The sequence below is a fragment of the Poecile atricapillus genome, chromosome 2 (genome assembly GCF_030490865.1).
Source record: "Poecile atricapillus isolate bPoeAtr1 chromosome 2, bPoeAtr1.hap1, whole genome shotgun sequence".
Taxonomy (NCBI): domain Eukaryota; kingdom Metazoa; phylum Chordata; class Aves; order Passeriformes; family Paridae; genus Poecile; species Poecile atricapillus.
In genome coordinates, this window is record NC_081250.1 from 55,385,582 (window position 1) to 55,413,307 (window position 27,726).

Consider the following 27,726-nt stretch of genomic DNA (forward strand, 5'->3'; position numbering starts at 1 on the left):
GTCCATATATCAAAATGTTTGATCCAAAAATAACATCTTGCTGCAAAAATTATAACTGTATTAAAATAGCAGTTTTGGAAATTGCAAAGAACAATGCTTTTTACATTCTCAGTTCATTTCTTGTCTTGCTCCTCCTGTTACAAAGGACTTGAAGATAATAGACTCACAAACTTCAACGAAAATCGTCTGACACCACTCCTGTGTGCATTTACAGTGGATGCTAACATGGAACGGCAGAGCAAGATTTGAAGCTCTGGATTTGGGGTCCTCCCTTGTAAATATATGCAGCCTTTGCCTAGTTATTCATCAGACTAAAGATTTTCAAAAGAGCTGTGCTAGCCCCCTCAGCTACTGCTTCTGGGCTGGCAGAAGCAGCTGTCTCTTACCATTATGCCTGGAGGAAGCGGTGGCATTTGCCAGCAACTCCCTTTGTGTCAAACTCATTTTCTACATTCTCTTATTTCATTTGCATAGTCAACTGGTCCTTATGCCTCAAGAAAATCAGGAGAGCATGTGAGGAATAAGTTGTTAGAAATGGAGGTGCATGAACAGACGTCATTATATTCCCGACAGATCTGCCAGCTCACGAGAACATAACACCAGAGAGAGACTCTCTGTACTCACAGTTGACAGTACTAAAATAAAGAAGGCAGCTCCCCCGCTCCCTCGCGTTTCAGGAAATCATTGTGTAAATGCAGTGAAATATATCCGTGAGCCCTCTCTTCACTGTGATACCCTTCTGGTGGACAGGGCTTATTGATGTCAGGAGTGCTGGAAAGAGTAAGAATAAAGTTATAATGGGCTGCCTATTTCTATTTTCTTCCCTCCATCTGTCTCACTTCTTTCACGGTAACTTAGTCCGGGATTGTCCCAAAAGTGTAGGTTAGAAATTAGTCAAAATAACCTGAAATCCTAGAATAGCCTAGATCAGAGACTTGTTGTATTGAATACCTTCACAATCAGGGGTTCAGCATTGTTAGTGCTTTGATCTCTGATGCTTTTTCCTCATCTGTGACTAGCCTGGCTGCAATGGTATGCTGATGCTTTTGCTGCCCAGGAGAGGTCTGCCAAAGATATTTTACAGGAGAGGAAATCTATATCTATATGTATGCTGTGCTTACAACAACCTCTCTGAACCACCAACAGCTAATGACGCCTCAGATGTGTCTCTGATAAGGAGTCATCAAGAATCTCTTTCTCATTCTTCATGAGTAGCTCCATGGGCATTTGAGAAGCCTGACCTCCTAATTCTGATTGTGCTCATGTCTTTGATAGGTACTTCCAGGTTATTACTTGATGTCTTATGGTCTCAGGATGTGAAAGCCTCTTTTTCTGCCCCAGCCTTTTTATTCCAAGTTTTGATAAAACTGGCATTGTGTTTGATGTGGTTTCCCAGCTATAAGTGAAATCCAGACATAGATGAACAATGCCAAACCAAAACTGATGCCGTCTTACCAAAAAAGTGTCAGTTTCGAGTACCGTTAATAAAAGAAAATAATTCTGTGCCTATGATTTTGGCCTTATTTACTGTTAATGTTGATCACCATGCCAGAGCTGGTGCCAGTTTAAAGAAAAAGAGAAAGCATGCTGGGAATCTCTGACAATTTTATTAAAAAAGCTGATCAGAAACTTCCAACAAAGCAAAAAATTCTTTGAAATATCTTGCTTTGGTTATAATATATACTCCATTGAATGGGTTTTGTCAAGAAGGAGAAAGAGGGAAGGAATAAGTAATATTGTGACCCATGCAAGCTTACAATCTAGTGAATAGAGCTGTGGCATGGGATGCTGGTGCTCATGGCCTGCTCTTATTTGGAAAGAACTTGGTTTATTGCTCTTGCTCTTAGTCAGGTAATCCATCAATCTGACTTGAATCTAGGGGCAAAATCCACTGTAATCACTCTCCAGTAGGCTTTTTAAGTAAAAATGAGAGTAAAAATGTTGCTGGAATTTGATGTGATTGAAGAAGGTAAAAGAGACGACTTTGAAAACGGGCACTGCTGCTCATTCAATCATGACAGTGTTCTGCAACAAGATTACTGATAATGAAATGTATGTGCAGCATATTGCCTATATCTAGTTGTTGTGTTCAAGCTAATCACAGTGCATGCACAACTCTGGCTATGTTATGCAAAAATTCAGCAGTACCTCACTTACAAGTGGTCTATACATCTCTGTCAAAATTTAGGCTCTTCGGTTGTTTATAAGTTTTGTAGACTTTATTTTTTAAACTTGGTAAAGCTGATGTTGTAATATTTTATTATATTTTGGTCCTGTTGTCTCTAAAAGAGACATGGGATGCTCAGTGCTTTTAAAAAATGTGCCTTCATGGTTAGGAGGATGAACTGGTAAATAGAAGTTCAGACTACAGATGCTTTTTAAAATAAGCACTGGTTATATCTGCAGTTCTGTGAATGAATGTCAATATTCCTCAGTCTTAGGCAGGATATGATAATCCCAAGTGGTGTTAATGGTTTGGGACTTTTTGGACTGTTGTGACTATGTAGGAACCACCTTGAACAGCTTTTCTCCCAGTAAGCACAAGCTGATTTCGTATGCCTACAGACCATTCTGCAAATGAGCCTCTGTAGTGACCAGGGAACCTAAAATTGAAGCCATATGGAAACTTACTGTGCATATTAAATTGCATGCAGCAGTGTTAACAACGTTTTGATTTGTGGCTGCAAGTAATAAATGAATTACATTAATTTTGTAGCTGCAAGCTAATTTATCCAGAATTACTTTTTAATAACCAGCATCATGTTCACTGGTAAGATTTAAATACATTTAGGAAAAAGTCTCAAGATTTTTTCTTAAAAAACATAAATGCTAGATTCTAATTTGAGACTGGGTTTATTTTATAATTCTCTAGATATTTAAAAGTAAATTGCCACAGAGCAATGGAGTGAACTGTAGACCAGAATACCTCCTCAGGATGAAGGAACTGGGATAAATCACAGATGAAATGGACAAAGCAAGCAAAGATTCTGTTTTGTCTACTACTACTTTCACACTTACTGGCCTGCAGAAGAGAAGGGGCAGGTCTAACGCTGATCTAGGATATCTGAGCAGAGATATCCATCCTTGTGTGCAGTCCTTCCTTGCCAATAACTTATCCTTTTTGGAGGAGAAATTTCTTCCCAGACAACTTGTTGGTGACTTTAAGGCAGTGAGTGTATGCTTGTAGTCTGGGACTGCCAGAAGTGTGTGTGGTCCCATATAAAATATCTTCTCATATGCCTTGGTTCACTAATAACATAATTAGTATATTAAAACTAATTCTGTAGAGTTACTTTTGCCCAAAAAGATGTTAATTTGAAAGGAGGACACATCTCAGCACATGGGTAGCAAAAAGAGTTAAGGGAATATGACCACAGTATCAGTGAGATACTGCACTCAAGCAGTGTGTACTGTTAATCACTCATGGAGGCCACTAGGCATATCTTAAATGAAGAGCTTTTCCATAAGGCTGTGCCTGTGCTGGAGACCATTACTCATGGCAGAGTCACCAGTTTACAGAATGTGCTGACATCTGTGTGAGTACCTGAGGGTACAGGGAACCCGTGACTGAGTAAGATGTGGATGTATGGTGCAGCAGCATAATCTCCTCTAGGGCATCTTTGGCAGGCTCAGCTGTTTCAAGTGGCTGTGAATCCAGCACGAAGACCGAACTGACTGTTACGGGGTAGATGATCTGCTCTGTGAAGCAACCAGCCCATTCAAAATGGGGATGGACAGAGCTGGATTTGGGATGTACTTATCAGGCAAAGCAGACCAGCACCCCAGCTCACATATAATGTGCTGTTTCTGGGGAGGTAATTAACTGCATTTGTTGTGACCACAAAGTTGCTTTTTCCTCGCAAATGTTTCCGTACCTGTGTTTCTGCTGTGTGCTGCAGTGCATCTAGCACTGAATTATTACTCTATCCACTGGGAAAGATGTTGTCATACTTTTGGTGGTGTCTGTTCACATCCTGCATCACTTGTTATGTTAGGACTGTGTTCCTGTGGCTGCAATATTTGTCGTTCTGATTTCTGGGCTTAGTTATCTTAAGATTCTCCTATAGTGAGGGTGTGAGATGAGGTGCAAGGACAGATTTATCCTTTTAGCTAAGCTTCTATTATTTAATTGAATAAGGGAAAGACTGGGAGTGTAGTAAGAATAAGAATATATGAAATTTAGGAGTAGTGGGAACATGATGGTTATGGCTAATTTGAATCCATGGACTGAAGATTTGTGTATCTGAGCACCTCACAGCTTGTGGCTGTACATATTGGATGGCTATTCACTTACCGTCTTACTGCATTGATAAATTTATTGGAATTTTGGCATCAAAATAATTATAACTACATGCATTCAAATTAGTTTCCCCACTTTCTGCTGGAAACCTACAAAATCTGTCCTAATGGGTGTGGGTGTGCCTCTGTATGTAAACTGACGGGTGTGAACTAAAATGGTTGTTATACCTATTGTGGGGAAAATATTTACTTTTGTAAAGTAACGCCTGTTACCAAGACAAAGACGCTAAGCCAAAGAACAGCTCTCCTTGTAAATTCAGAAGGAAAGGGCTTTTCATCATGGCTGACCTAAGGTCTCCTTTGAATTTGGGAATGCAGTCTCAACTGCTTAATTATTTAAATTAGCAGGAGTCCTGCTTCTGGTGTTCTCCATGTCTAGACAATGCCTTTTGTTCCTACAGGCGCTTCTCCCTGTGCCGGGCAAATATTGACTAGCATTTATGTGGGCCTCCCCCTGGATTCTGAGGAGGATCCTGTCAGAATCTCTTTGTTTGCAAGCGGTCTGCCCAACAGAAATGTCATTTCAGTTGCATCTAAGCATTATGCATCTGCTCATGTGTCTGTAAATAAATAACATCGTGGATAAGGCTACGCTTATCTTCCCATGTGATTTAGACTCCAATCTGGTATCTGCTGAATTCCAACAGAACAAGACCCAAGTGGACCCAAGTCCTAATGTTCCTGCTTTCAAGAGTACAAAATTTAGGATATAATCTGTGGTTTAGCCTATATTCTCTATCTGTAAAAGGACCTCCAATTAAGATGATTTTTAGATTTTGCATTTGCAAACAGAATGTCCAAACACTTCTGAATTAATGACATTTTACATGTGGGCATACTTATTGATCAGGAAATGTCATCAGTTTCAAAAATACTATTTCACATACTAATCAATTACAATTAAAAACAAAAATACTCAGAGGGGGAAAACCCTCAGACCTGCTTAGCAAAGTTATACAGAAAAAAGCCCAGAGTATCAGAAAGTACAATGTTCACAACATGGGGGTGAGTATGAGAATATACTGAATATCCTATAAAAATGAACAATTGTAAGCATCACTTTTTTCCAGCAAATATATTTTTTAACCTCCTGAAGTAGTGCTGATTTTCAGCTACAGCCAGATACGTTCTACATACATGGTGTAGGATTAAATCATGCAAGAATAGAATTAAATAATGCAAGTAAATGCAGTTACAGGAATAAATGTGTAAGTGTAAGGAGCAAGTGACAAGGAAACAGTCAAAAGAAAATAGTGTTTTGGGGGAGTAGAGGGAGGAAATCTCTTTACCATTCTGTAACAACCTTTGCAGTGTTGCCAATTCAAAGCCAGTTGTGAGTCATAGGGACTCCACACTTGCAGGCATTACAAAAAAAAAAGAAAAAAAGAAAATAAATTAATATTTTTCCCCTCAGAGCTCTTTTGCTGCAAATTTGCCTTTCCCTTTTCCTAGCTCATTCTTGCACATCCCCTGAGATGAGGGAGAAAGCTCTGCAGGAAAACATGCCATTCTTTTGGCATAGCATAGAAGAATTTTGTGAGATGACTTGCTCTGGTCTAATTGTGTGGTGGAGAAGGCTTGGGAGTGTGATTCTGCATGGCATCCCTGTGTACTGTAGTTAGATTTGTATCAGTGAGATATGACAGGTCTGCCCTTGAGATTCTGCAGTGGCACAGTGCCAGCTGTTCACCATGCTGATCTGTGTCTCTCCAGAGCAAAATCAAAACCTGCTGCCATGGTTCAGCTCTGGGTCAGACCCACAGACATATTACTGAGGGTTGTTTTTTTTGTTTGTTTCTTCTCAGTTCGAAAATTGCTGAAATTTTGTAAGGGAAGCTGCTTTCCTGACAATTCAGCCTAAAGCAGCACTGTATCTGCTACTTATACATCAAAGGTTGAAGGATTTTGGTACTAGAATTAAACCTGCTTTGACCTTGTGACCATAAAATATAACCACAGTTAAGCTAGATTCACAATCTGATAAGCAAAACCATGCAAAGACTTTTTAGTTTTGCTTTTGCAAGGGAAAATTCTGCCATGTATTGCACTGGGATTTCATTCGTCTTTATTGATGGCATTTCACTTAATTGCTGCCATTTGAGAGCCCTATAGGCAAGGCAGAGAAAGAAGAATAAAGTAGGGATAAAAAATGGGAGAGGGAATTGTTAGTATAGAAAAAAATTACCACCATGTTTGTGCTTCTGAAATCTCCAAATGTTTTAAAAATCTTCGTAAAGATAGCCATGAAATGAAAAAATGCAGACAGTCCCAAAGTGCCCATAGTCAGGATGTCCTAAAACAATGGTATCCCTACTGTAATTCAGAAAAGTTTTGAGATCTCCACTGAGGTCTGGAAAAGCAGTGGCTGCCCCTCCCTCTCTCTTTGCAGACTCACTGGGATTTGTAGGACTGGGGCTTGGGCCACTGGTTTTAAATTGTGCTCTGGATGAGGTATTTCTTGGCATGGTGTTCAGTGGTACCACTTAGCACTACCTAGTGTATCTTAGTGATTGCTTATGAGTCAAGTGTTGCAGAGGAAAGGGGGCTAACATTACAGTATATTGTTATGCCTCCTGGCCCTTTTTCCAATTCAGGCACATCTCTGTCTTCAATGAGAGTGGAACGTTATGTTTTGTTTATTTTCCAGGACTTCTAGTAGTAAAAAAAAAAAATTATTTTCCTTGCCCTCTTCTGGAACATTTGGACAACTTTTATATGCTCTCATATTAAAAATGGGTATTAGGTCAGATGGATGATTAATCTGAACCAGTACAGCTATTCCTAAATAATTAGTGTTTCTAATACCATAAAAAAACCACAGTGCTTTTTAAAAAATCACACTAAAATGTTACTCTGGGAAATAATACATGGCAAAGAGTTCCACTGTGTAACAAAGCCACATATGAAATAGCTCTTCTTTTGCCAGCTTTGGGGTTCTCATCTCTAAAACTGACAGAAGGTTTCAATATTTTTGTGCTAAAGAACACGGAACAATAGAAATTTCTCACCTAATTTTTTCTGAAGCAGTTGCTCTTTTACATAATTCTATCCTCAAGAAATTGAAGGCAGTGAAGAGGAGAACAAGACACACAGAACTGAGCAGTTTTGTTTTGCTGCATGAAAGGGATTGAAAGGAGACAAACCTCAAAAAGTGGAGATAATGAGTAAGAAACCCATTGGCTTTTACTCCTGTGATTTTAAAGGACCAGATCATTTTTAGTACTCAGATTTTTTCTTTAAAATAGGGCATCTTCAAAGGCTTTTATAAATCATGTCAGAGCTTGGAGCATGTTTTTATTCTCTGACTGGCCAGCAAAGGAGCACAGAAATGTTTGTTGTGTGCATAAAAGAAGGTATGCAAGAAAGCCTTCTCCCAAAGGAGTTTCCTACTTCCATATGTCTAAATAATCCATACCCTCCTAGAAAGAGAACGTTGGAGGGGTTTTATGCCATCTCAATATTTTCCTATTACTTGTTCCATTATTTATTGTGGAGTGACTTTCCAACTTGCAATGCCCTGAGCAAGCGTGGTTCTCGCCTTGAGCTACCAGAGGGGGAATCTGGCTGCAAACTGCCTCCCCATCTGTCGTGGAGTGAGCGAGAAAGATCCGAACTGGCAGGGATTTTTTTCCTCTTTCCCTTTGTCTCTGCTGCCAGAAGGGGAAACAGGAACTGGCCCATGAGTTATTGAGTTAATATAGGGCCACAGAGTTGGAGACCCCGAGATCTCAGAGCCTGAAGACTGAACACCACTTGGGTTCCTGCTGGATGTACTGTGGTAGGCATTTCTTTCCCTTGCTGCAGGACTTTACAGCTGCCTCCCCACACCACTCTCAACTTATGCAAAGACCCTCCCCCCATGCAGTGAAGCAGCTCTGAAGTACCTGGTGAACTTTCAGCCTCCTAGAAGAGGCTTCTCTTAGTAAAATTGATTAGATAAGATTGCTGCCAATGCTCAGTGGGGATTATTTCTCCCCCCCACAAATGATCCCCTGTTTCTGGGTTCTCTTGCCTACAGCTCCTTGTTATATATTATTATTTCACAGTGTGCACAGTGAATCTGTGCCCAAGATTGCGTGCTTTCACCTCATTGACTGGCTTCTTCCCCCTTCTCTCTCCCATCACCTTTCCATGCCTTGCCAAATATCAGCTAATTCTGAGTAACAGCAAATGCAATCTATTTTAGAGTCTTCTTTTCTCCCAAATCCCTCCTATATTCAGTGCAGAACACCTGGGCATGCTTCTGAGTTGACAGTCACAACCAACACCTTTCATCCAAGGTGGAACATGGCTGCCCCATCTTCCATGTCTGACCCCGAGAAAACAGGCGATGATCCTGAGCCAAACCCCTAAAATTTGGCCCAAGACTTTGCTCCAAAAGACTCCATTTTCGTGTCATATTTGTGCCTAGAGAGGATATTGGTTGAACAAAATCCCATGCTTGTCCCTCTATCTCTGCAAACCTGAAAGCATACAAACTGACCCTGATACAAACTTTGGGATGTGTTACCCCTTTCCTTTGGGGGCAGCCTGGTCTTACTAAGAAGAGATGAACGTCAGGCTGTGGTTGTCCTAATGGAGCAGCAATGCTTGGCAGGGCAGACTGTTTACAAGTCTTGCTCGGACATTAGGCAAATTATCAGGAGAAATTGGCCCATCCCCTCTTTGTCCAGCTGTGTACTCAAGTGAGGCTCTGAGATTGATGTGTCATTAACAAACTGTGACCCAGACTGTGATTCAGCCAGGAGCTTCCAACTTGCATGTGAAATTTGCATTTTTTGTACAGCTTTTACAAAAGTATTCCCTCCTCATTCAGAGCAGAGTACTTCTGCATGTCAGACAGCTGCTGTTATCCATCATAATAAAGAGGTCTTGCTCATTCAGAGGTTTAAAGACTGTTGGCTTTTAGATCAACGGTTCATTCATTTTATCACTCATGAGCTCATAGATAAATAGCTCTAGCTGGTTAGAAAACAACTGAGGCTCAGCTAAGCTCAACTCTTAAGGTGTGCAGGTCTGTGCAGACCTCTGTAGCTGCCGAACTAGTGTGGGTTGCATACACATCTGTAGTTTACTGGTGCTGGTTTTTAGTCAAACTAAAACTAAGTTTAGCAGTGTCCAGGAATTCCTTTTCTCTGAAGTTCTTATCATTCTTGTGCTCCTGCCACTCCCCCACGATTCAGAGCTGGATGAGCAGCTAGTGTCCTATGTGTTAAGCTCAGGGCCCTTCCCCATATGAAATTTGGCATTTCGTTGTGATATAAAGTTACTTTCTTCCCATAACCTGTGTTAAGCAATTAACCTGCATTAAGCACACAGCTATTTATGTGGTATTTTGACTCTACTGCATCACTAATACATCGTTCTGAAAATTGCATGAGGTTCACCCTAATAATTCTTGATTTCCAACCCCAGACTTGAGCATTATGAGTGTCCTGGGAAGAAAAGCATGTGTAAGCAAGACCAAAGGCAGCTGTATACTGTGAAATAATAAGTACCAGACAAAATACAGTATCACAGCTAATAGATGTATTTTAAAAGTGGAAACATCTATCTTTAATTGCATTTTAAGTACGTAGTGAGAAACCACAGTTATACATTTTTATAACAAACCTTTACATCTGAAGTCATAATAATACAAATAAAAAGTGCTGATTATATATGGTCAAAATAACTGAGGCAAATTTTTGACAATATCTTCTAAATATGATCATGTGGCCCCTGTCAGCAACACTCTAAAGTCAGGCTGAATAATGTTAATGACAATCACTGTTTTTCCTTAGTTTACTGAAAACCAACAACCCAAAAACAATTTTGTTTTTTTTGTTTGTTTGCCTTTTTTTTTTTTTGCATAGCTTTCAATATTGCTGCCCTCTCACCTCTGCATATTGCAAGCCCATCTCAGTTCTGGATAATTACTTTAAAGTTCTTAATATTTTTAATCCAGTTCTCCTTGAATACATAATATATATTTTCTACCAATTATAAATACATATTTTTTATTAATCTGATTTCAATAACATGCATTTGTATAATTACTATACAGTCAAAATAGACATTGACTTTACACAGTGTGTACGCTTTTATTTCAATAATATTGTTCAGACACACTGCTCAACAAATCAAGAAAATAGGGAAATAAAAAGTTAAAAAGGAGGGAGAAAACCTCTGGGAGGAAACATATTCTCACAGTGATTACAGACAAAAAAATACTTATAATAAAAAGGGCTTTTTAATACATAGAAAATCCTCACAATAGTTGAAACACACTTTAGGAACTAGTAAACATTTTAAATAGAATTGTGCCAATTACGCAGTGCCCAAGCATCTGCTTGCTCTTAATTAGATGGGGAGGTGAATGACCACTGTTTATTTTCATTTTCCTCATTAATTATGAAAAACTGCATTCAATTCATCTTGCATGGTGAGAGACTGGCTGCGCAGATGTAAGTCGTAAGGGAAGTGGCTCTCTGTAGGCAACCTGAACATCGAGCTCTGCCCAAGGGGACCCCTGGGTGGCACTGCACAGTAATGCATGCCGTAATTGTAATTTTTGCCATAGTCCAAGCTTTCCTCTTGCTTCAGGGAAAATATCCCATTATAGTTAATTGGGGGAGGACTTAAGGGACCTTCAAACTGTGGGCTGGCGCACTCAGGGGAAGTGCTTTCATAGAAGGACTCATAAGCGCTGCAGTAATTGTACGGTTTCATGGACTTAGAGTTGTCAAGAGTCCCATGCCCTGGGGGGGTGCCAAGCTCCGGGCTGTGGTAGGGAGGATAGAAAGTGGAGTAGGGTGTGCGGGTATGATGGGCACCTTCACCTGCCTGGCCCATTAGGAAACTTCTGGCATTCAGCTGCAGGCATCCCGCCACCAAGTTTGTAGTTGGCTGGGACAGACCCTTGCACAAGTTTTGCACAAAGGTGAGCAGGTCAGGTCTCTTGCCAATTCGCAGTATTTCAGAAAGAGCCCAAATATAGTTCTTGGCTAGTCTTAAAGTTTCTATTTTGGACAGTTTTTGTGTTTTAGAATAACAAGGGACCACTTTCCTTAAATTGTCCAGAGCGTCGTTAAGGCCGTGCATACGGTTCCTCTCTCTAGCATTGGCTTCTTGACGCCTGAATTTAATCCTTTCCATCCTTATCTTGCTCGTCTTTTTTTTCCTAAGGCCCCTTCGCCTTGGCAAGCCATTCTCATCCTCCTCTTCTCTCTCTTCCTCCTCCTCTTCTTTTTCTGTGTCTTCTCCAGGGGATCTTTTAATATTCTTTCCTCGGAGGATGATCTGCTTTGAAAAGCTTTCTGGGTTCTTCATTTGCTTTTGGTCATCACTTTCTCTGGGAAACTTCCTACACATCTGGGATTCTGGCATTACAACAGACTCATCAAATGGTAGTGTTAACATGGTTCTATAATCTTAAGTTACCTGAAAGAATGCCAGCACAATGTTTAAATATTTCCATTTTTAAAGTTTCCCGACTCACACAGACAGCCTCATGCACCTTATTTGTGTCTGTGTGTAAGCTTTCTGTATAAGACAGAGAGTGTGTGTGTATAAATGCTCAATCTATATTTTTTGAATAAAATGGCTGTTGCAAATGCCCACTTTTAAAAAAATAATAGCTGTTGAGAATTCTAAAATCACTTGAAACATTTGACCCTGCAACTAAAAATCAACATTTCTCACAGATAAATATGGAGTAAATCGATATTTTAAATGTACAATTATCTCCCTAGTAATTTATTTTATTTTTAAACAAACCCTTCAAACTCTCACCATCATGGAATTCAAAGAAATGCAAAACGTGACAAAGCAATACAAAAATTTCATTAATCCAAATTCCCCTGAGTGGAAAAATGAGGAGAGGGAGTGCAGTTTTAAAACTGAAAAAGTGCCATATCTCTATTACCTGATAGTAAATATTTTAAAATTACTTTTTGACTTATACTTCAAAATTATGGGTTTTTCCCCTCCACATTTCTTCCTTTATGTATCAAGATATTAAACTTTAGTAAGTTACAGTGGCTGAGAAGGAAAAAAAATGGAATATACCCCCCCAAATCACCCAGCTAGTAATATAATTCAAAACAATGCATTTTTCCTAGCTTTTGTATTAAAATCACATAATATTTATTTCATATTTAGACAATAATCAGAATTATTTAACCCTAAACGTATTCAGATTTGAGTTAGGAAATAAAATCCCCCTACCTTTTTTTTTTTTCCCTTTTTCAAGCAAAAATTCTATTTGATATTATCTGTTTAGTGTGAATCAACTTATTTGCTTTTTTTTCCTTTTTCTTTTCTCTGTTTTTTTTTTTCTTTCCCATCAATGTGGGGGGGGGAGGGTGAAAAATTCCCTGCACGCTATAGCAGTGTTTATGTTCTGCGAGGCTCAGATGTCTTCCTCCAGCTCTTAGCTGACAGGAGCGGTCTGTAGATTCTGACTGTAATCCTGCACGTGTGCTCAGAATCCAGCCTGGAAAGGAAAAATAATTTCCTTTTCCCAATCACTTTGCTTTTGTTTGCAGTTTGGGAGCAGCAAAAGCTTGTATCCCATGGACTTCAAAGAGACAAGCAAAGTAAATGCAGGGACTTTTTAACAGAGCAAAATTAAACAAAAACCCCAGTCAAAGACTAACTCTATCAGTATTGTCTACACACTTGCAGCATTACATAAAAGCAATGAAAGTTTGTAATTGCATCAGAAGAATAAAATGTTAGGAGTTATTAGACAGCAAATAGCATACACAAAATACAAGACAATGATACTGTATCTTTAAACACTTGCATGCACACCCAACACCAATTGAAATATATCTTTATTTGAATTACCTTAGCTTTTTATTTCATTCAACAATCAGTTTTCATTTTTTGCCTTCCAAATCTTTTCAGTCTGAATGTCGCATCGTCTGCTGGAGTCTAGATCTGTGTGTATCTGCACTATCTCATTGATCTCTAAAAAGTGACATTGATGCCAACTGCCAGAGCTGGTACCCATGCCATCTGCTAGTGACGTCACGGGGCAGAGAAAACCACGTGAGCCTTTCTCCTGGGACCTTCATTCTGCACTGATCATCTGGCATCCCTCTAAGTGGGTACCAGCATTCATGTATCAACACAGAAGGTTAGACCGATAGAAAAAAAAAAAAAAGAAAAGAAAAAAATTCTGCACCAGCATTTCACATACAGTAGGTGTATTTCCACTGTAGTTGCTTCTTTTTAGCAGTCTAGCTGCATGGATAGACATGCCAGCATTTGGTGCTATCCCTGCCTACAGGTACAGCTGCCCTCTGGTTGTTAATATGGCATTGTTTATATGAGAAATGCTGTCCTGTATTGATCTGAGTCCCTCCAGTGCACCTGGTACCCAGGGACAAAAAAGAAAAGGCAAGGAAAGGAAGGCAGTAATGGGGAAGTAATGCTGGTGCTATAACGCATAGCACAGTCACAAAAGTAGTTTTTGTGTGATGCTGCTGGGTGTGATTTTTGGAGTGCGGGGGTTTTTTGAGTACAGCTTGTTGCCCCAGAGCACAGAATAATAGGAGCAAACCTCATGCCATCTGAAAGAAATCCTTCCTTCACATCCCTTGGTGATTTTTGACACTGAAAAATAAAAGAGGCATTTATAGAAAACTGGACATACAGCATGAAGGTTTAACAAATAATGCCTTTTTTTCTGAAACATGTGGCAAGGCTCGCTGGTCCCTGACCTGCTCTGGCACATTGCAATGTCACTGGGGTGCACCTGCTCAAAAATGTAACTTCGGATTCTCGAAGGGTTTGGCCCTTGCCATATTTTCTCAGTCTGCCTGGCCTTTTCATGACTGTTTCCCCAATATCCCCTTAAAAACTGAGTTATTCCCTTCGGAAAGCTCCTAAAAAATCTCCCCCTGCTCTTCAGTTTTCATACCTAGCTTCTCCTTTCCTCATGCCCTTGTTTCTCCTGTCAGCTGCCTCTCCTGTGCTCCCTGCTCTTCCTCCTTTAACCCTTTTATCTCTTTCTGCTGGCAAAACACTGCTAAATGAAGCTGACAAAGACTCTTAGCTCAGCCTTGCCATGGAGCTTCTGACAAACTCCACCTTCATGTGTTAGGGGTTTGTGTTTTGTTTTTTTTTTAATTTAAGGAGTGGCATGTCACATATAAGTGATATCAAGAGAGTTACAGGGGGAATGATGTGTCACCCTAGAAACATTTTGTTTTTTGAATTTGGTTTCATTATTATTGTGTATCACTGTTTTTTGTAACGAAATAATCTCTATATTAAAATAATGAGTGTCTGAGTATGCTTTTTGTATTAAAATAATCCCTGGCAGAGCTGCTATTGTTACGGGTCCATGACAGCATTTCCATTATAAATCCTGGTTTTGAAGGGTTTATAATTCATCTGCTTTAATTCGCATTGGTCCAAACCTTGGCATTAATGTTCTCAGCCCTCATCCAATTATTTTTTCTTTCACAAAGTTTCATTTAAATATGTTGGGACTTTTTCTGATTATACACGGGAACAAAAAATAAGACTGCAGGACAGAACACCACGTGTGCGGGAAGATGATGTTTTATACGTCTATATGTATGTGCTCAATGATTTTACAGCCTTTCATTAAAAAATCCTAACCCCAAAACTTGAGGGTTTTTTTTGTTTTTGCTTTATTTTAGAGAAGTAAGACATTCAGTTCACTCATTTCTTATAATATGCAGGCTTCAATTTTTAGTTTTCGTATTTTGAGGAAAATTTGTCTGTAATGACAAAGATGTTAAAACTTAAGGGGAAACTGCTCAAAAACAGCAAGTGCTGTACTATTCATAGCATTTGCTTAATTTTAATTTTCTGCAAATATTAAAATGTGTGTAACAAAGGAGAGGGTAGAATCCCATTATCCTCAGTAGGAATTTATGTATTAAGATTTATATTGTTAAAGGTTCTAGGGGTTGTCAACCTTTTCAATGATTTTGCATTTTCAAAGTTTAAAAAAATGCATGATAATCTAAAAATTAAAAGTCCTAGAGTAACCAACACTGTTTCAATACATACTAAGAATACCATGAGATACTGAAGGAAAAGGCTGAAATTGTAATAGTTCTGTGTTTAGGGAAGGACCAACAAAATTTTCATTTATACCACACAGCATCCAAAATACATTAAAATATTTTCTCCATCCTTTTATATTATTGAAATAGATGATTATTTTTTAAACAGCTCAAATGCATTTTTGAACAGCTTTTATACTGCTACTAAAACCAAAAATGAATTTGTTTGTGTTGAATGATTCCCTCTATAGGAGTAATATTACAGTTTCACACATTCCTAATCCATCATTTGACCTTTTTAATATTTTCAAATAAATTGTGGAGAAACAAAATAGCTGAGATATCAAGGTTTAAAAAGCCTCTACTGTGCATGCATAATAACTTTTCATAAGGATTTTACTACGCGTTTTGTATTATGGATCCATGATATGCAAATAGGTACTGCTGTTAATATGCATTCACAGCATACCCGATAACTGCTGCTTTGCTGTCTACTGTGAATGCATGTTAAGAATAATATACAAAATACAGTTAAATGCACTCTATAGAATGGTTGCACAGCACCAAAAATGTTACTGAACGCACATCACAATTTATTTTCCTGTACCTGAACTGTATAGGCTTGAACTAAAAGTGAGTTTATTTTAAATGCAGTATTATAATAATACATTAATATTAATATGTATAAATAATAACACAACCAAACATTTATAGATTCATTTAAACAATACTGAGTCATTAACAGATTTACTGAAATAATACTGAGTTCCAAGGACTGCAGAACTTCCATGGTACATGAGGGGGACTGACACAAACTGCACTGCATTCAATGTGAATCCTTCAAGTAAGTTCAATATGCTATCATCGGAGCCCCGGGAAGGAATGTCTTACTCTTTTTCTTTTTCTCTCTCTCTCTCTATTTTTTTTTTTTATTATTTTTTTATTTTCTTTTTTTAAAAATTTTTCTCATCCTCTCCAACCCTCTCCTAACTGGCCCACACCTCCCCATTTTCCTGAAACAGGAAAACCATATCAAATTAAGGAAATCAGGAACATTTCGAAGTGTGATAGCCTTGGTCATTCACTGAGTGCCATGGGATCTTGTGGCTAGCAGGAAACTGTTCAGAAGAGGAAAATAGCTAAGTATTTTTCTTTTATTTGTTTCCTCATCTTTCTAATGTAGACATCACTGCAACAGTGACACAGACACAGTGACAATCATGCAATGCCAAACTCCCTCTTCCACACTCATGACCTGACCTGAGTTTGCCTTCCTGCCATAGCACCCACATTCACAGCCCAAACACCAGAACAATTGCTGCCTTGGGAGTGAGACTGGGGGAAAATGTGCATCCTAAATTGCAAAGTCAGACCACAAGAGACAAATACATGGGTAAGAGTGTAGAAAATGGTGGCTCTGGTCTCCTGCTAGGTTTAATGTTAAGGAGGGGGTGGAAACACCTGTTTGGCAGGAGTTTTGGGTGTGCTTTTCGGGTTTTGGTTGGTTTGGGGTTTGTGGTTTATTTACTTTTTTTTTTTTTTAATTTGAACTATGTTGTTTTACAAAAAATATTCAAAAGAGGATAGTGTCTTGGACAGGGACCCTGGTCTGCCAGCCTTGGTGAGTTTCAGACCAGTCAGAAAGTGAATTTCAGACTGGTCAGATCTGGGGCTTTCTGGTGAAGGCTGGACTGTGTCTCTCCAAAATGATCTGCTGGGGAAAGAACCAGGGTAATGTGCCACATGCATGCTGCATGCCAACTGCCTATCCTGTGTGCAGCTAGCATACCATGGAACCAAAGCGGTGTGTCTCTGTCAGTGAAGATCTGTCCCTCTTCTGCCTCTCCCAGTCCCCAGAATGCTGCTGTAGACTGTGGACTTTATATGAGGGGAACTTGCTGTTCCTGTCAAGTTGACTAAGCACTCTTCTGCTAGTGCTAAGACAATTTATGTCCTTCTCTCAGGACAGGTTGGAAGACACCAATAAGGACCCCTGGTTTCAGAGATATAAACTACATTACCTCAAGAGGATTTGGTTAAGTCTGAAAATACAATTTTTAACCTCTTTGCCAATGAGGCAAAACATAAGTGTGTTTTGGATTAGGCCCTCTTTAATAAGGATGTACTTCTTGCTCTAATCAGACATCCTTAGTTTCATTTTTTGAATAGGCTGTGAGACACAAACAGGAAAGAACTGTAAAGGGGTTAGTTACCCTATTTTAATGGGAGTTATTTGAGTAAAAGGCAAATGTAGGACCTGAAAATCGTTGCTAACTATAACTGATTAAGGTTAATCAAAAACTAGTTCGTGACTAGAAATTACTTTAAGATTTCTGAAACACATGATAAGAATAGATCTTATGTAGATACAACATACATTTGGGATAATGTTATTAATTTTATTTTATTCCTGTTTCACACAAGTGTAAAGGAGTTAAGAGATGGTATAACCAAATAATTTTAAAATGGAAAACACCTTTGTTTTTTTAAATCACCTAGAAAAGTAGAGGTACAATATGGCCTGAAAGTTTTAGTACCAGATCATGAGGTGATGTGTACTTTGCAGGAAATATGAGATTTAACGTACTTCTCTCCCTGGGTTAAAATATTCTAGTCAGACTAATCATGTAGCTGTATCACTTCTTAAAACTGCAGGGTGCTAAGATGATTGCTATTGCTTTGTGGTGCCCTACAGTACATCTGAGAAATGGTATTTCTCATTCATGCTTGGTGACTGGAGTTGTCACACTCTCTGCTACCCTACCTTGAGGATGGTCTGGGATCAGTAAGTTTGTAAATATTTAAAAACTGCTGCAGGGACACTTAGCTAAAGGACACACTGATGCTGCTCATCACCATTAATCCTTTAATGGCAATCTCTGTCAAACAGCTAGTCAGTGATGATGACTTTCCTCATTTTCTTCTGCTGATGCCTACAGGTGTGCTTCCTCTGTGTTTCCATCTTGAGACTCTCTGCTCCCATCAATGAATGCTTTTTCATGGTCCTTGCAGCTAGTCCCTTCTAGTAGACACAGTGTTGCCTAAAATCAAATAAAACAAAACTTGCACCAGTGTTAAAATAGTGAGCTAAAAAGCAGGTCTTTATTGAAAGCTTCCAGGTGCCCCCATTGTCATGGGCACATATAGCATTGTATTTCTACAATTTTTATAAGTTTAACAAATAAATATAATTAAAAAATATTGTTCAATTAGAAGAGCAGTTGGTTAGGTGATTTCCGCTGGGTTCTGCCTTTTTGGAGTTGTTCCAGGGGCTTCTTTGCCCCATTTCTTGTTATGTCTTCTAAGCTGTAGTGGAAAAAAAAAAAAAAGTCCTTCTTAAGGACATGACTAAACAAAATTCCAAGTATGCATTAGAAGGGTTAGCTTCTTATTCTAAGAGAAAGGGCAGGAAAAATACCAGGAACTATATAACTGTGTATTAACAGTCTGCAAGGCTCCAAATAGATGAAAAGCGTATAAAAGGCTAAAATAGATAGGCATCAATAGTGTGGGTGGGTATGACCCCAGAAGAGACCTGCACTGCTTTCCTTTCCCCAGGGAGACCCCAGAGCTGTGATGTATGCTGTTTCTTTCATGGATTTGCTTGCAATCTTTCTAAAGCTAATGGGCTGCTTTCTTCTCCCCACTGCAAATCTCCCTCAGCAAGAGATGCCTGATGAGTTAGTCTCCCTAACACAACTGATTAGATGTTCCCAAACCTTTTTCCTCCCTTTCTGCAGTTTTCTCCCCGTGACAGGGTTATCCATCCCACATAGAGTGATGATGTGCTGCACTCTACGTGGTGTGGTCATGCTGGGGCAAAGCCTGCCCAGGAAGTGGTGGGAGCTCTGGGCACATGGCTACAGCACTGACACAGAAGAGCAGAGTGGCCTTACAGGAAGCACATCCCACAATATGAGCAGTTTGCTTAGGACCTAAAGTCATATATATGTATATTTTGCATATATATATATATATATATTTCTATATAGGCATACTATAGATTAAATGCAACATGCTGTGTAAGAGACTTAAAGATCACAATTGCCTTAAACACTGTTAAGGTCACCCAAGGACTTTGTCCACTATAGCAAGTAGTATAAACATGCAACTGCTCATCTGCAACCACCCAAGCCAAACCCCCACCCGTCCCCTCTACCTTTCCCACCCACCCCAATATTCATTCTGGATTCCTGGAATCTGGACTGTGAGCTAAGTCACCTGATGGGAATTTCAGGTAAGCTAAAGGTGTTACCATTGCCCAATTATCCTTGGTCTAAGGAGAAGTAAACAAGGCTTCGGGAGAAGAATGTATCCACAAGGAAAGCCAAACCCAGCAGCTGTCCTGAAGATCAACTCTGCCTGGGTCTGGCCAGGGAAGGCCATAGCCCACAGACACATTTCTGAGGCTTTCCACCAGGGGACTGCATGTGATGCACAGTGCTGCAACAGATCCTCAGTGCTGCAAAATACAGTCTAAAACTCTCCCCTTCATAACACGGGAGGTGCTTGGCTGTTCCCATGTGTACCTGAATGTATATTAACACATCGAACTTTTTTTCATGGAAGCCCCTTCACCGAGAAGACCAGAGGAAGGGCAACAGACATGGTCTGGAGTCACTGTGGTGGATCTTTTCTGAGAGGTGGTGACTAACTTTCACCCTCTTTCTCCCCTCCAACCCCTCTCCCCCTTTCCTATTTCTTTCTTTCTCTCTCATCTGCTGTTAAATAAAATTTGTACTATTGACATTGACATATGGGCTCATTTGCACCTTAATTTCGGTAGAGGCATCTCTCTAGTAATTGGATCTTAAAAGGCAAGGAAATCCAGAAGTTGAATTAATGATGACTTGACAGAAGTGTAAAATAAAACTTAAGTGTAATATTAGTATAATATTATGTTCTGTTGGACAGCTCCCTCCCAGGAAATTATAGGATGCTTTGTAAGGGGAACTTCGTCAATGTTCCTTGCAAACTTTATAAAAAAGTCTGACATTTTCATTACTTGCAGCAGACCTAAGAAACTCAGCAGGGAGAAAGTCCTCAGACTAGAGAAGTGACTTCTTTAGCCCCATGAAATTTCACTAAGTCCAGGTGGGCTGTAAGCTCGTAAGTAGGAATCATCATTTCCTTCTTCTTATAAGCATGAACACCTTAGAAAATAAATAAATAAAAGTAAAAAACCCCGAACTTTAAGTCTATTCTGAATGTACACTATTAAAAGAAAGAAGGCAAGTAGCAGACAGAAGTAAATGCCAGAGCTACAATTGCCCATGAAATCTCCATTCTCTCTACACGTAAGTATGCAGGTAGTTTCATAACAGCTCAGAGGAGGTGATTGTTTTTAGGAAACAATATTAAGTGTTTAGCAGGATGACTCAGGCTTACTGTAATGGAAATATATGCTCCTTTTGGTTTGCCTTTTATTATCTGAATTTATAACCCTTTTAGGACAGGACTTTTCTTGAGATACTGGTCTGATTTAGATAAGTAAATTTTCATTCAAAAAGCAGAAAAGCTGTGCAATCAGGCTTCCCAAGCTGGTAATGAACTATAGCCTCCCTAACGTTTCTCAAATCTGTATTACACTTTTGACTGGTCCTAGCATCCATGATTGCCAAATGGCATTACAACATGTGATAATGTGTGTACTTAAAAACCTTAAGTACTTAAAAACCTTACTAGAGATCTTTCCTTATTGAAAAGAAAGTTAATTTTTGATTTAAAAAAACCAACAGGCAAAATAAATAAACCTAAGCTAGTGACAGAATTAAATGTTTACAGGAACGAAGCAGGGAAATGCTACTTTCTAGGAGAAAAAGGGAGGCATAAGGATCTTACAGCATTGATCCTGAACTTCTTCCACTGATTTAAAATGCTTGATGCAAGTGTTAGGAGTAATGAAGAGTTCAATATATATTTGATAGAGATGCCAGAATTTATTTTTCAGAGAGATTAGGTGATGTGTGCAGTTACTGAATCATCTAGCCTTCCTGTTTTTTCTTGTTACACAAAACTATGTGCATCTTTCACTGATTTGAAAGCAGTGGAAGGTGGACAGCTATATACTTTGAAGGATCTTGACCATTTCATTTTATCTCAAGACAAGCTAGAACATTTGAGGTCTTTTACTCACAAGATCAATTTTCCCCTGAGTGTCCTGGGGATTCGGTGGTGGAATTTCACTGCAAATAGAACAGGAATTTATAAAACCATTTTCTGGATTCTATCCTCAAGCTTCTGAGAAAGTGAAAGGCACAGCTAATTTAATCTCAGCTGTAAAATGGTGCTGATATCAGATAAGGCTGTAATGATATTTTCCCAAAATCATTTTGGAAAACCTGATATTTAAAGAACATTTTTTTTCAGTGATGAATGAACAATTCTATTACTTCTAGCTGCTGATATACTTTCAGAGTAATTGATGATTCTCATAGTTATAAAAATTTATTTTAATTGTGTTTTTCACCAAATATGCTGAACAAGCAGACACACTGATATTGTAAGATGTAAAATTCTTAGATTCTTAACCTAACATATTCAATTCCCATATATTCAAGTATACAATTAAAGAAGTCAAGAGGGGATTTTACGCAGAGCTGCATAGAGGTTTTTTATAAAATACGCGGACACCCTCTCAGAAACAGCATTGTCTAAACAGTCAATCAAGTTTTCCAAAATCAACATGACGTTGTGATCTGCTGTAAAGAGAAGGGAGGTTATCATGCACTTAAGTGCAAGATGAAGTAAACAGTACTTTCTCTAATTAACATCCCTTATGTCTGAGCAATCTCTAAGAAGTTGTGTAAATCCTACAGCTTGCCAGCTTCCTTGTCCACCAGTCATCATGAAAATAAGTGCTTCATGCCACAGTTTGAGTGTTGATTTTGAAGGTAACCACTCTGTCAAGTGATCTCACCCAACAGGACATGTAAAGGAAATTGCGTATCTTTTGGCAGCCTGAAGTTTTCCTTCCAGTCCTTTGGCTGGCTGTGGACTAGTTTGAATCTTCAAATAGTTTAAAACAGCCACAGCCAGGAGGCACCTAGAAGTTTGGCAAAATCCCTTTCCTAAGAAGGGAGAGTGTGGCTTGCTGAGCCTGAATCCTGCTTGCGTTTCCCCTCTGTTGTGCTGGTTGCCGTATTAGTTCTCTACCTAGCTCATGTGGCCTTACTGTGAGCCTGCCTCTTTAAGCTCTTGAAGTGCTGGGAAAAGTTCATACAGGGCATAGTTTGCAAAATGCTGAAACAGCCAGTGGTCAGCAGAAAGAGTACGGAAGATGCACACATTTTTGCAAGTTAGAAATCTTTTTTTTCTTCCCATGGTTTTGTTCCCAGTGTTAGACAATATGTATCTGATGTATCTAGCTTTATTTTTATTTTCTTCTGATCATCTTTAATTCAATCATTTAATAATTCTGATCATCTTTAATTCAATTACTTAAATTCTAATTGCTATTTTTTTGAGAAATACGTATAGCAGTTCGAGTCTTATGACTGCAGTGTGTCCAGGAGAGAAAAAAAATTACACTTAACAAATTGTTCAAAGGCATGCATTCTGAAGGGTGTACAATGGTATGTTCAGTTTTCATTCCTGTGTTCAGGAATTTTATTTGTGACTTGGGTTGAAGTGCACTTTCTGCCTAGAGACTTATGCTGGAGTCTGCATTCTACGTTTGGACCTGTAAGACATCTTGCTATGTAAAGCCATATAGGTAAGATTTCTCTCAAAAGGGTACTTTGCTATGAATTTTGAAGACAGCTGATGTTAGCAGATGGTGACTAGAATAGCCATCTCTCCCAGTATCTCTAAATCCTTAAACAGTGTGAATACAGGCAGTGCAATAATGATTTGGTGAGGCAACGTAGGAAATATACTTGGCGTCATGGCATGAGGCCAAATCCTGAGAGATTCATAGTTCCTGCACTGTCTTGAAGGCTGGGTCCTGGAAGAATGAAATCTGTGATGCTCAGGTTGGTGGGGTTTGGAGTAAATATTGCTTTCCATTCAATCTGTTACTCGTTTGGTTCTTGTGGCACAAATTAACAATAAGATTCTTTTGCAAAGATTCTGTGCAAATGCTCTTACTCCCATAGAAACAGAAATCTTGCTTATGGAGAAGATATTTGCAGTTTGACCTTGTAACATAAAGTGGCAAAAAAAAAATATTCAGAGAATGTGGGGTTTTTTTGGCAAAAACTTTATGTTTGAAGTGCACTGTAATGAAATTTCATTCTGAGAATAAGGTGCTTAGGAAAAGTAAGATCACTTCAAAGGAATTTGAAAGGATGCTTCTTTTAAAAATTGCACATAAAACATAAAATCAAAACCAGAGCAATTTTTAAAAAAAATATTGATTTGAAACAAACATTCACTGGAAATTTTTCATTGCAGAAGATACTTTTCTTCTTTGCTTTTGTTTCATATCTGAAGGAAAGAAAATTTTAAAAAGGGATCTTTCTTCAAACAAAGGAATATCTCAGTTTGCCTGATGTACTGAAATCCCTAAAGCACCTGGCTTAAATCATTATTTACAAAAGGCAAACCTCTTTCAGCCATGTATTGTGGATTTTCAGTTTTCACTTTTTAATCCATTTCTCTATCATTTACAATATTCTACAATTCAGATAGCCTATGCTTCTTATTTAACTATCATATCTAAATGTTTCTATATGCTTCCCAAATATTTATTTCCTTTAATCATCAGCAATTCTTGGAAGCAGAGGTTCAGGCTTCCTTATACCCTCAATTTCATTTTGCCAAACCCAACACAAAAAAGATAGCCTTTGTTTAAAAGTTTAATGTTCTTAATTAGTAGAATTGTCACACTAATTGGAATACCAGTTAGAATTGGCAGGGCTATCATTATTTAGAAGTGCTGTGGTCTAGTGTTAACTGCTATTAAACCTTATAGTTTGTGAAAGAGAGGGAGTAAAGAAATGTATACACACACACACACACACACAACCTCCATTCTCTTCCATTTTAAATGACAAGGGTCCATAACAATCTGTGCTGTCAATGTGCACTTAGGAACTGTTTAATCCATGCAGAAATTGATGAAAAGTTAATGACTGTTTATGCACAAAAGTAGCATTATGAAATAAAAACTATTAAAATGGCTAAATTCCATCTGCAGCTAGGAAAAGTACTCAAAGCACCATGGATTTTCATTTGAGTTGTGCAAGACAGATCTACTTTATTTTGCTTTCTGTACCTGTGAAACTTACCTAGAGCTTCTTACAGCGCATGGCAAATAGAGATCTTACACCATTGTATGAACTGAAATTTAGCTTCAGTGCCTGCTGGTTCAGGGAGTGTTTCATAGACAAAGGAGCTTTTTCTCAAGTTCCAATGGTGAGTCAGATGTACAATGAGAAATACACTGAGAGCTCAGCAACTTTCACTCTATGCACACGTGCCCTTCCCACTGACCTAATTCTAAATTCTGAGATGATCATGGAAGGAAACAATTTTCTTCTTCAGCCTCAAAGGAAAATAAAAAAATCTCTATTCAGACTATGTACTTAAAACATATGTTCCTGACTGAAACCATAAGGGACTGCTTCCCAGAGGTGAATGCTGTGAATATTGCTGTGAATTCCATGCACACTGTTACCACATGCACATAATACAATTTGTATCTGAAAATTATTATATCTACAAGTAATTCAGAAAAAAGGGTGCTCAGGCAGCTAGAGAAGCCCTTGAGAGCCCAGTGTGTCCAAGTCCCAGGCATAAATGAAATGTTTCCATTTTCTAAGTACAAATATATTTTCTACTTTTATGTTTTCTCCAGCTGGGCTGATTGCCCTCTCAAATATCTTGCAGTGATAGATTGAGGCAAGAGTGATGGTGATGATTATTTATCTGGGGCAATGGTGGTGTAAATTAGAAGAGGACAGACAGAGGGCAGGGCAGAAAAACAAAAGGTCAGTAACACTGCTGTCTATGGAGCATGTGGAGGTAATGCAGCACAGCATAAACATTTTTCTGTTGCTTTCCAGCCCAGTGTAGTTCAAGTATTTCTCAATTTACACCACAGCCAGTTCACAGTCTGATAAAATCAATCTAGAGCTAACTGCACTTCCTCTTCTATTACAGAGAAACTGAAAAATTAATTTTTATGTAAGTCAGATGTTTAAATGTTTGTAGGTGTATGGTCAAAAAACCTGTGCCTTGATCAAATCTTGTGCGCTAACACTTATTATTTAACTTTTGTTTATGTAAAGCTAGAGTTGAATATGACAAATGTGTCTTTGCTCTTACAGAAGAAAAGGTGCAAATTTACATGACTTATATAGGAGAAGTGATTTAAGAATCAGCAACAAACTTAACCTTCATAGTTCCTATTGTGTTTTTGCACAAAGATAAATTCAATTCTAGATAAGTAAAATGCTGAAAAAGAGAAATAATTAAGATACTTTAAGAGAAATTAACTGATGAAAAAATCTGTAACTGAAAAACAGTGTTTTCTTTCAGCTTTCCACTAAATAGGTATTTCTCTCTTTTAAGTGTCTGGCAATGATGTGTTACTCTACTCTGTACATCAAAGCAGGAAAGAGTCAGCTTCTGAAATTTAAATGCAGTTTTCCTGTTGAAAATACTGTGCGGGAGTATACCAACAAAATATTTCAACATTTCATCATGGCAGGGATTGAAAACAAACATGGAATTTTTGTGATAACTCATTGGAAGAATTCTCTAATTTCATTTCCCCTAACTATTTCAAGGTAGTTTGCAGCCGCAACTTCATTTTAACCAGTTACATCACAGGTTTATTGTTTCTGCCTCAGTGTGGTATGGTGAGGTATCCCCCAACAAGTTGACCAAAGGACTTTGAAATACAATAAAAAAAAGGAAGACAGACTTCTTTCTCTCCAGTAGGGATGCGGTGATTTAGTTTCACTTTCCTGACCTGTGCTAGTGACCTGCACATCTGATTCACTGAATTGATTCACACCTTGGTTTGTATTAGAGATGCTTCTTGTTGCTGCTTTGGACAGCTGTAAACCACAGTGTCCCACCCCTGGGCTACCCCATTGCTACATATCTTAATATTCCCCAAGCACGGTTCCTTGTACAGATGCCCCCTCTAAGCTGTGGTGATGGTATTCCAGCAATGTGGAAGCAGAGAGGAAAGCACCACTCTAATCCTGTAAGAGAGATGAACAGCAGCCTCGATTTTCTTCTCTGGATATCTTACTACTTGGATAATAAGGCATTCTAATGTTTGGAGTCCCTGGAGGCAAAGAGCTGGAGACATGGAGCTTCAGTATAGAAAAATTATTTTCCTATTTTACTGTTATTTCCCCAATCATTATTTTTCTTTTTTGCTTAGGTGGTTTGCATTTACCATACTTATTAATTCTATTGTTTGCCTTTAGGGCTTCTCTATGCTTTTTCTCCACCATTAGTCTGTTCTCCTTTTTTTTCCCCCAATGATTTTATATGTGATCTTTATGTTAATTTAGCCTGATAGTTGTCCTCTTGTCCATTGTGGATGCAATGGTTTCTAAAGAGATAAACAATATTAATTAATTTGTTGGGTACAAAATGCCATGCGTATTATGCTACCACTATTGCCAGATCACTGGAGTGATCAAGTTCTCCTTAAACTTTTTTTCATTCCTTTTGCATTCTAGCCTTATAAGGAATTAGAAAAGAGACTAAATGAACTTCCAAGAACAATTCACTCCCATAAGACAAAGGACCACATAGACATATAGTCCACAACTGAGAACTTAGTAATTCTTTGTGTTTGTTTAGACCTATGATCATTCTTATGTCATATGTATTTTCTAGCATTAGCCTTTGATGAAGAGAGACCCCTAAAGTCTGTACATGAAGGTTAAAAAGAGATTACTCTTATTAAATCTCAACCTGCTCTCCAGCAGTTGCTGAATTCTGAGAGCCCTGAAGCATGACCCAAAAAGCATTACTATAATTAATTATGGTAACTCTGATATGCATATCAATTCCTTTTTCCAAACATACATTTTGGAAATCCACTCCTTGTGTTAGTGTGTTGTCTAGCCTAAATACCTATTGAGCACAGTCCATTGAGGATGTTTAATTTTGGGATTTTTTTTTCTGTTTAAACCTCTAGTGTGTATGAGCAAATCAGTCACATCTCAGCTTTAGCAAAACAGAGATGTTTTAGCCGTCCTTTTGCCTCCTCTTCTGTCACTGAGTCTTTTATTCCTCAATTTAGAATGAACAGACTTGTTCAAAACCCATCAAAATCCTTGATGAATTTCTGGCAACCGTTGCTATATTGCCATAAGGCTTCCTAGTTCTGTGCCCTTCCTCCAGACATTACTGAGTCAGTACACAACCAAGAAAAAAACTGCAAATAAGCTCAGCGGCGTGGTACATATTCTGTTGTACTGAGGCC

At 38.6% G+C, this 27,726-nt stretch overlaps 1 protein-coding gene across 1 annotated transcript; it reads right to left on the reverse strand.

Annotated features, from left to right (window-relative positions):
* Nucleotides 1-9,809: 9,809 nt before the first annotated feature.
* On the reverse strand, nucleotides 9,810-11,700 carry NEUROD6 (neuronal differentiation 6). Its single transcript, XM_058832500.1, has one exon. The coding sequence runs from the start codon at nucleotides 11,698-11,700 to the stop codon at nucleotides 10,687-10,689; it is 1,014 nt and encodes a 337-aa protein (XP_058688483.1). The 3' UTR covers nucleotides 9,810-10,686.
* Nucleotides 11,701-27,726: the final 16,026 nt, after the last annotated feature.

Coding starts and splice junctions, on each gene's coding strand:
- NEUROD6 (XM_058832500.1), bottom strand. CDS start 11,700: ATGTTAACACTACCATTTGATGAGTCTGTTGTAATGCCAGAATCCCAG.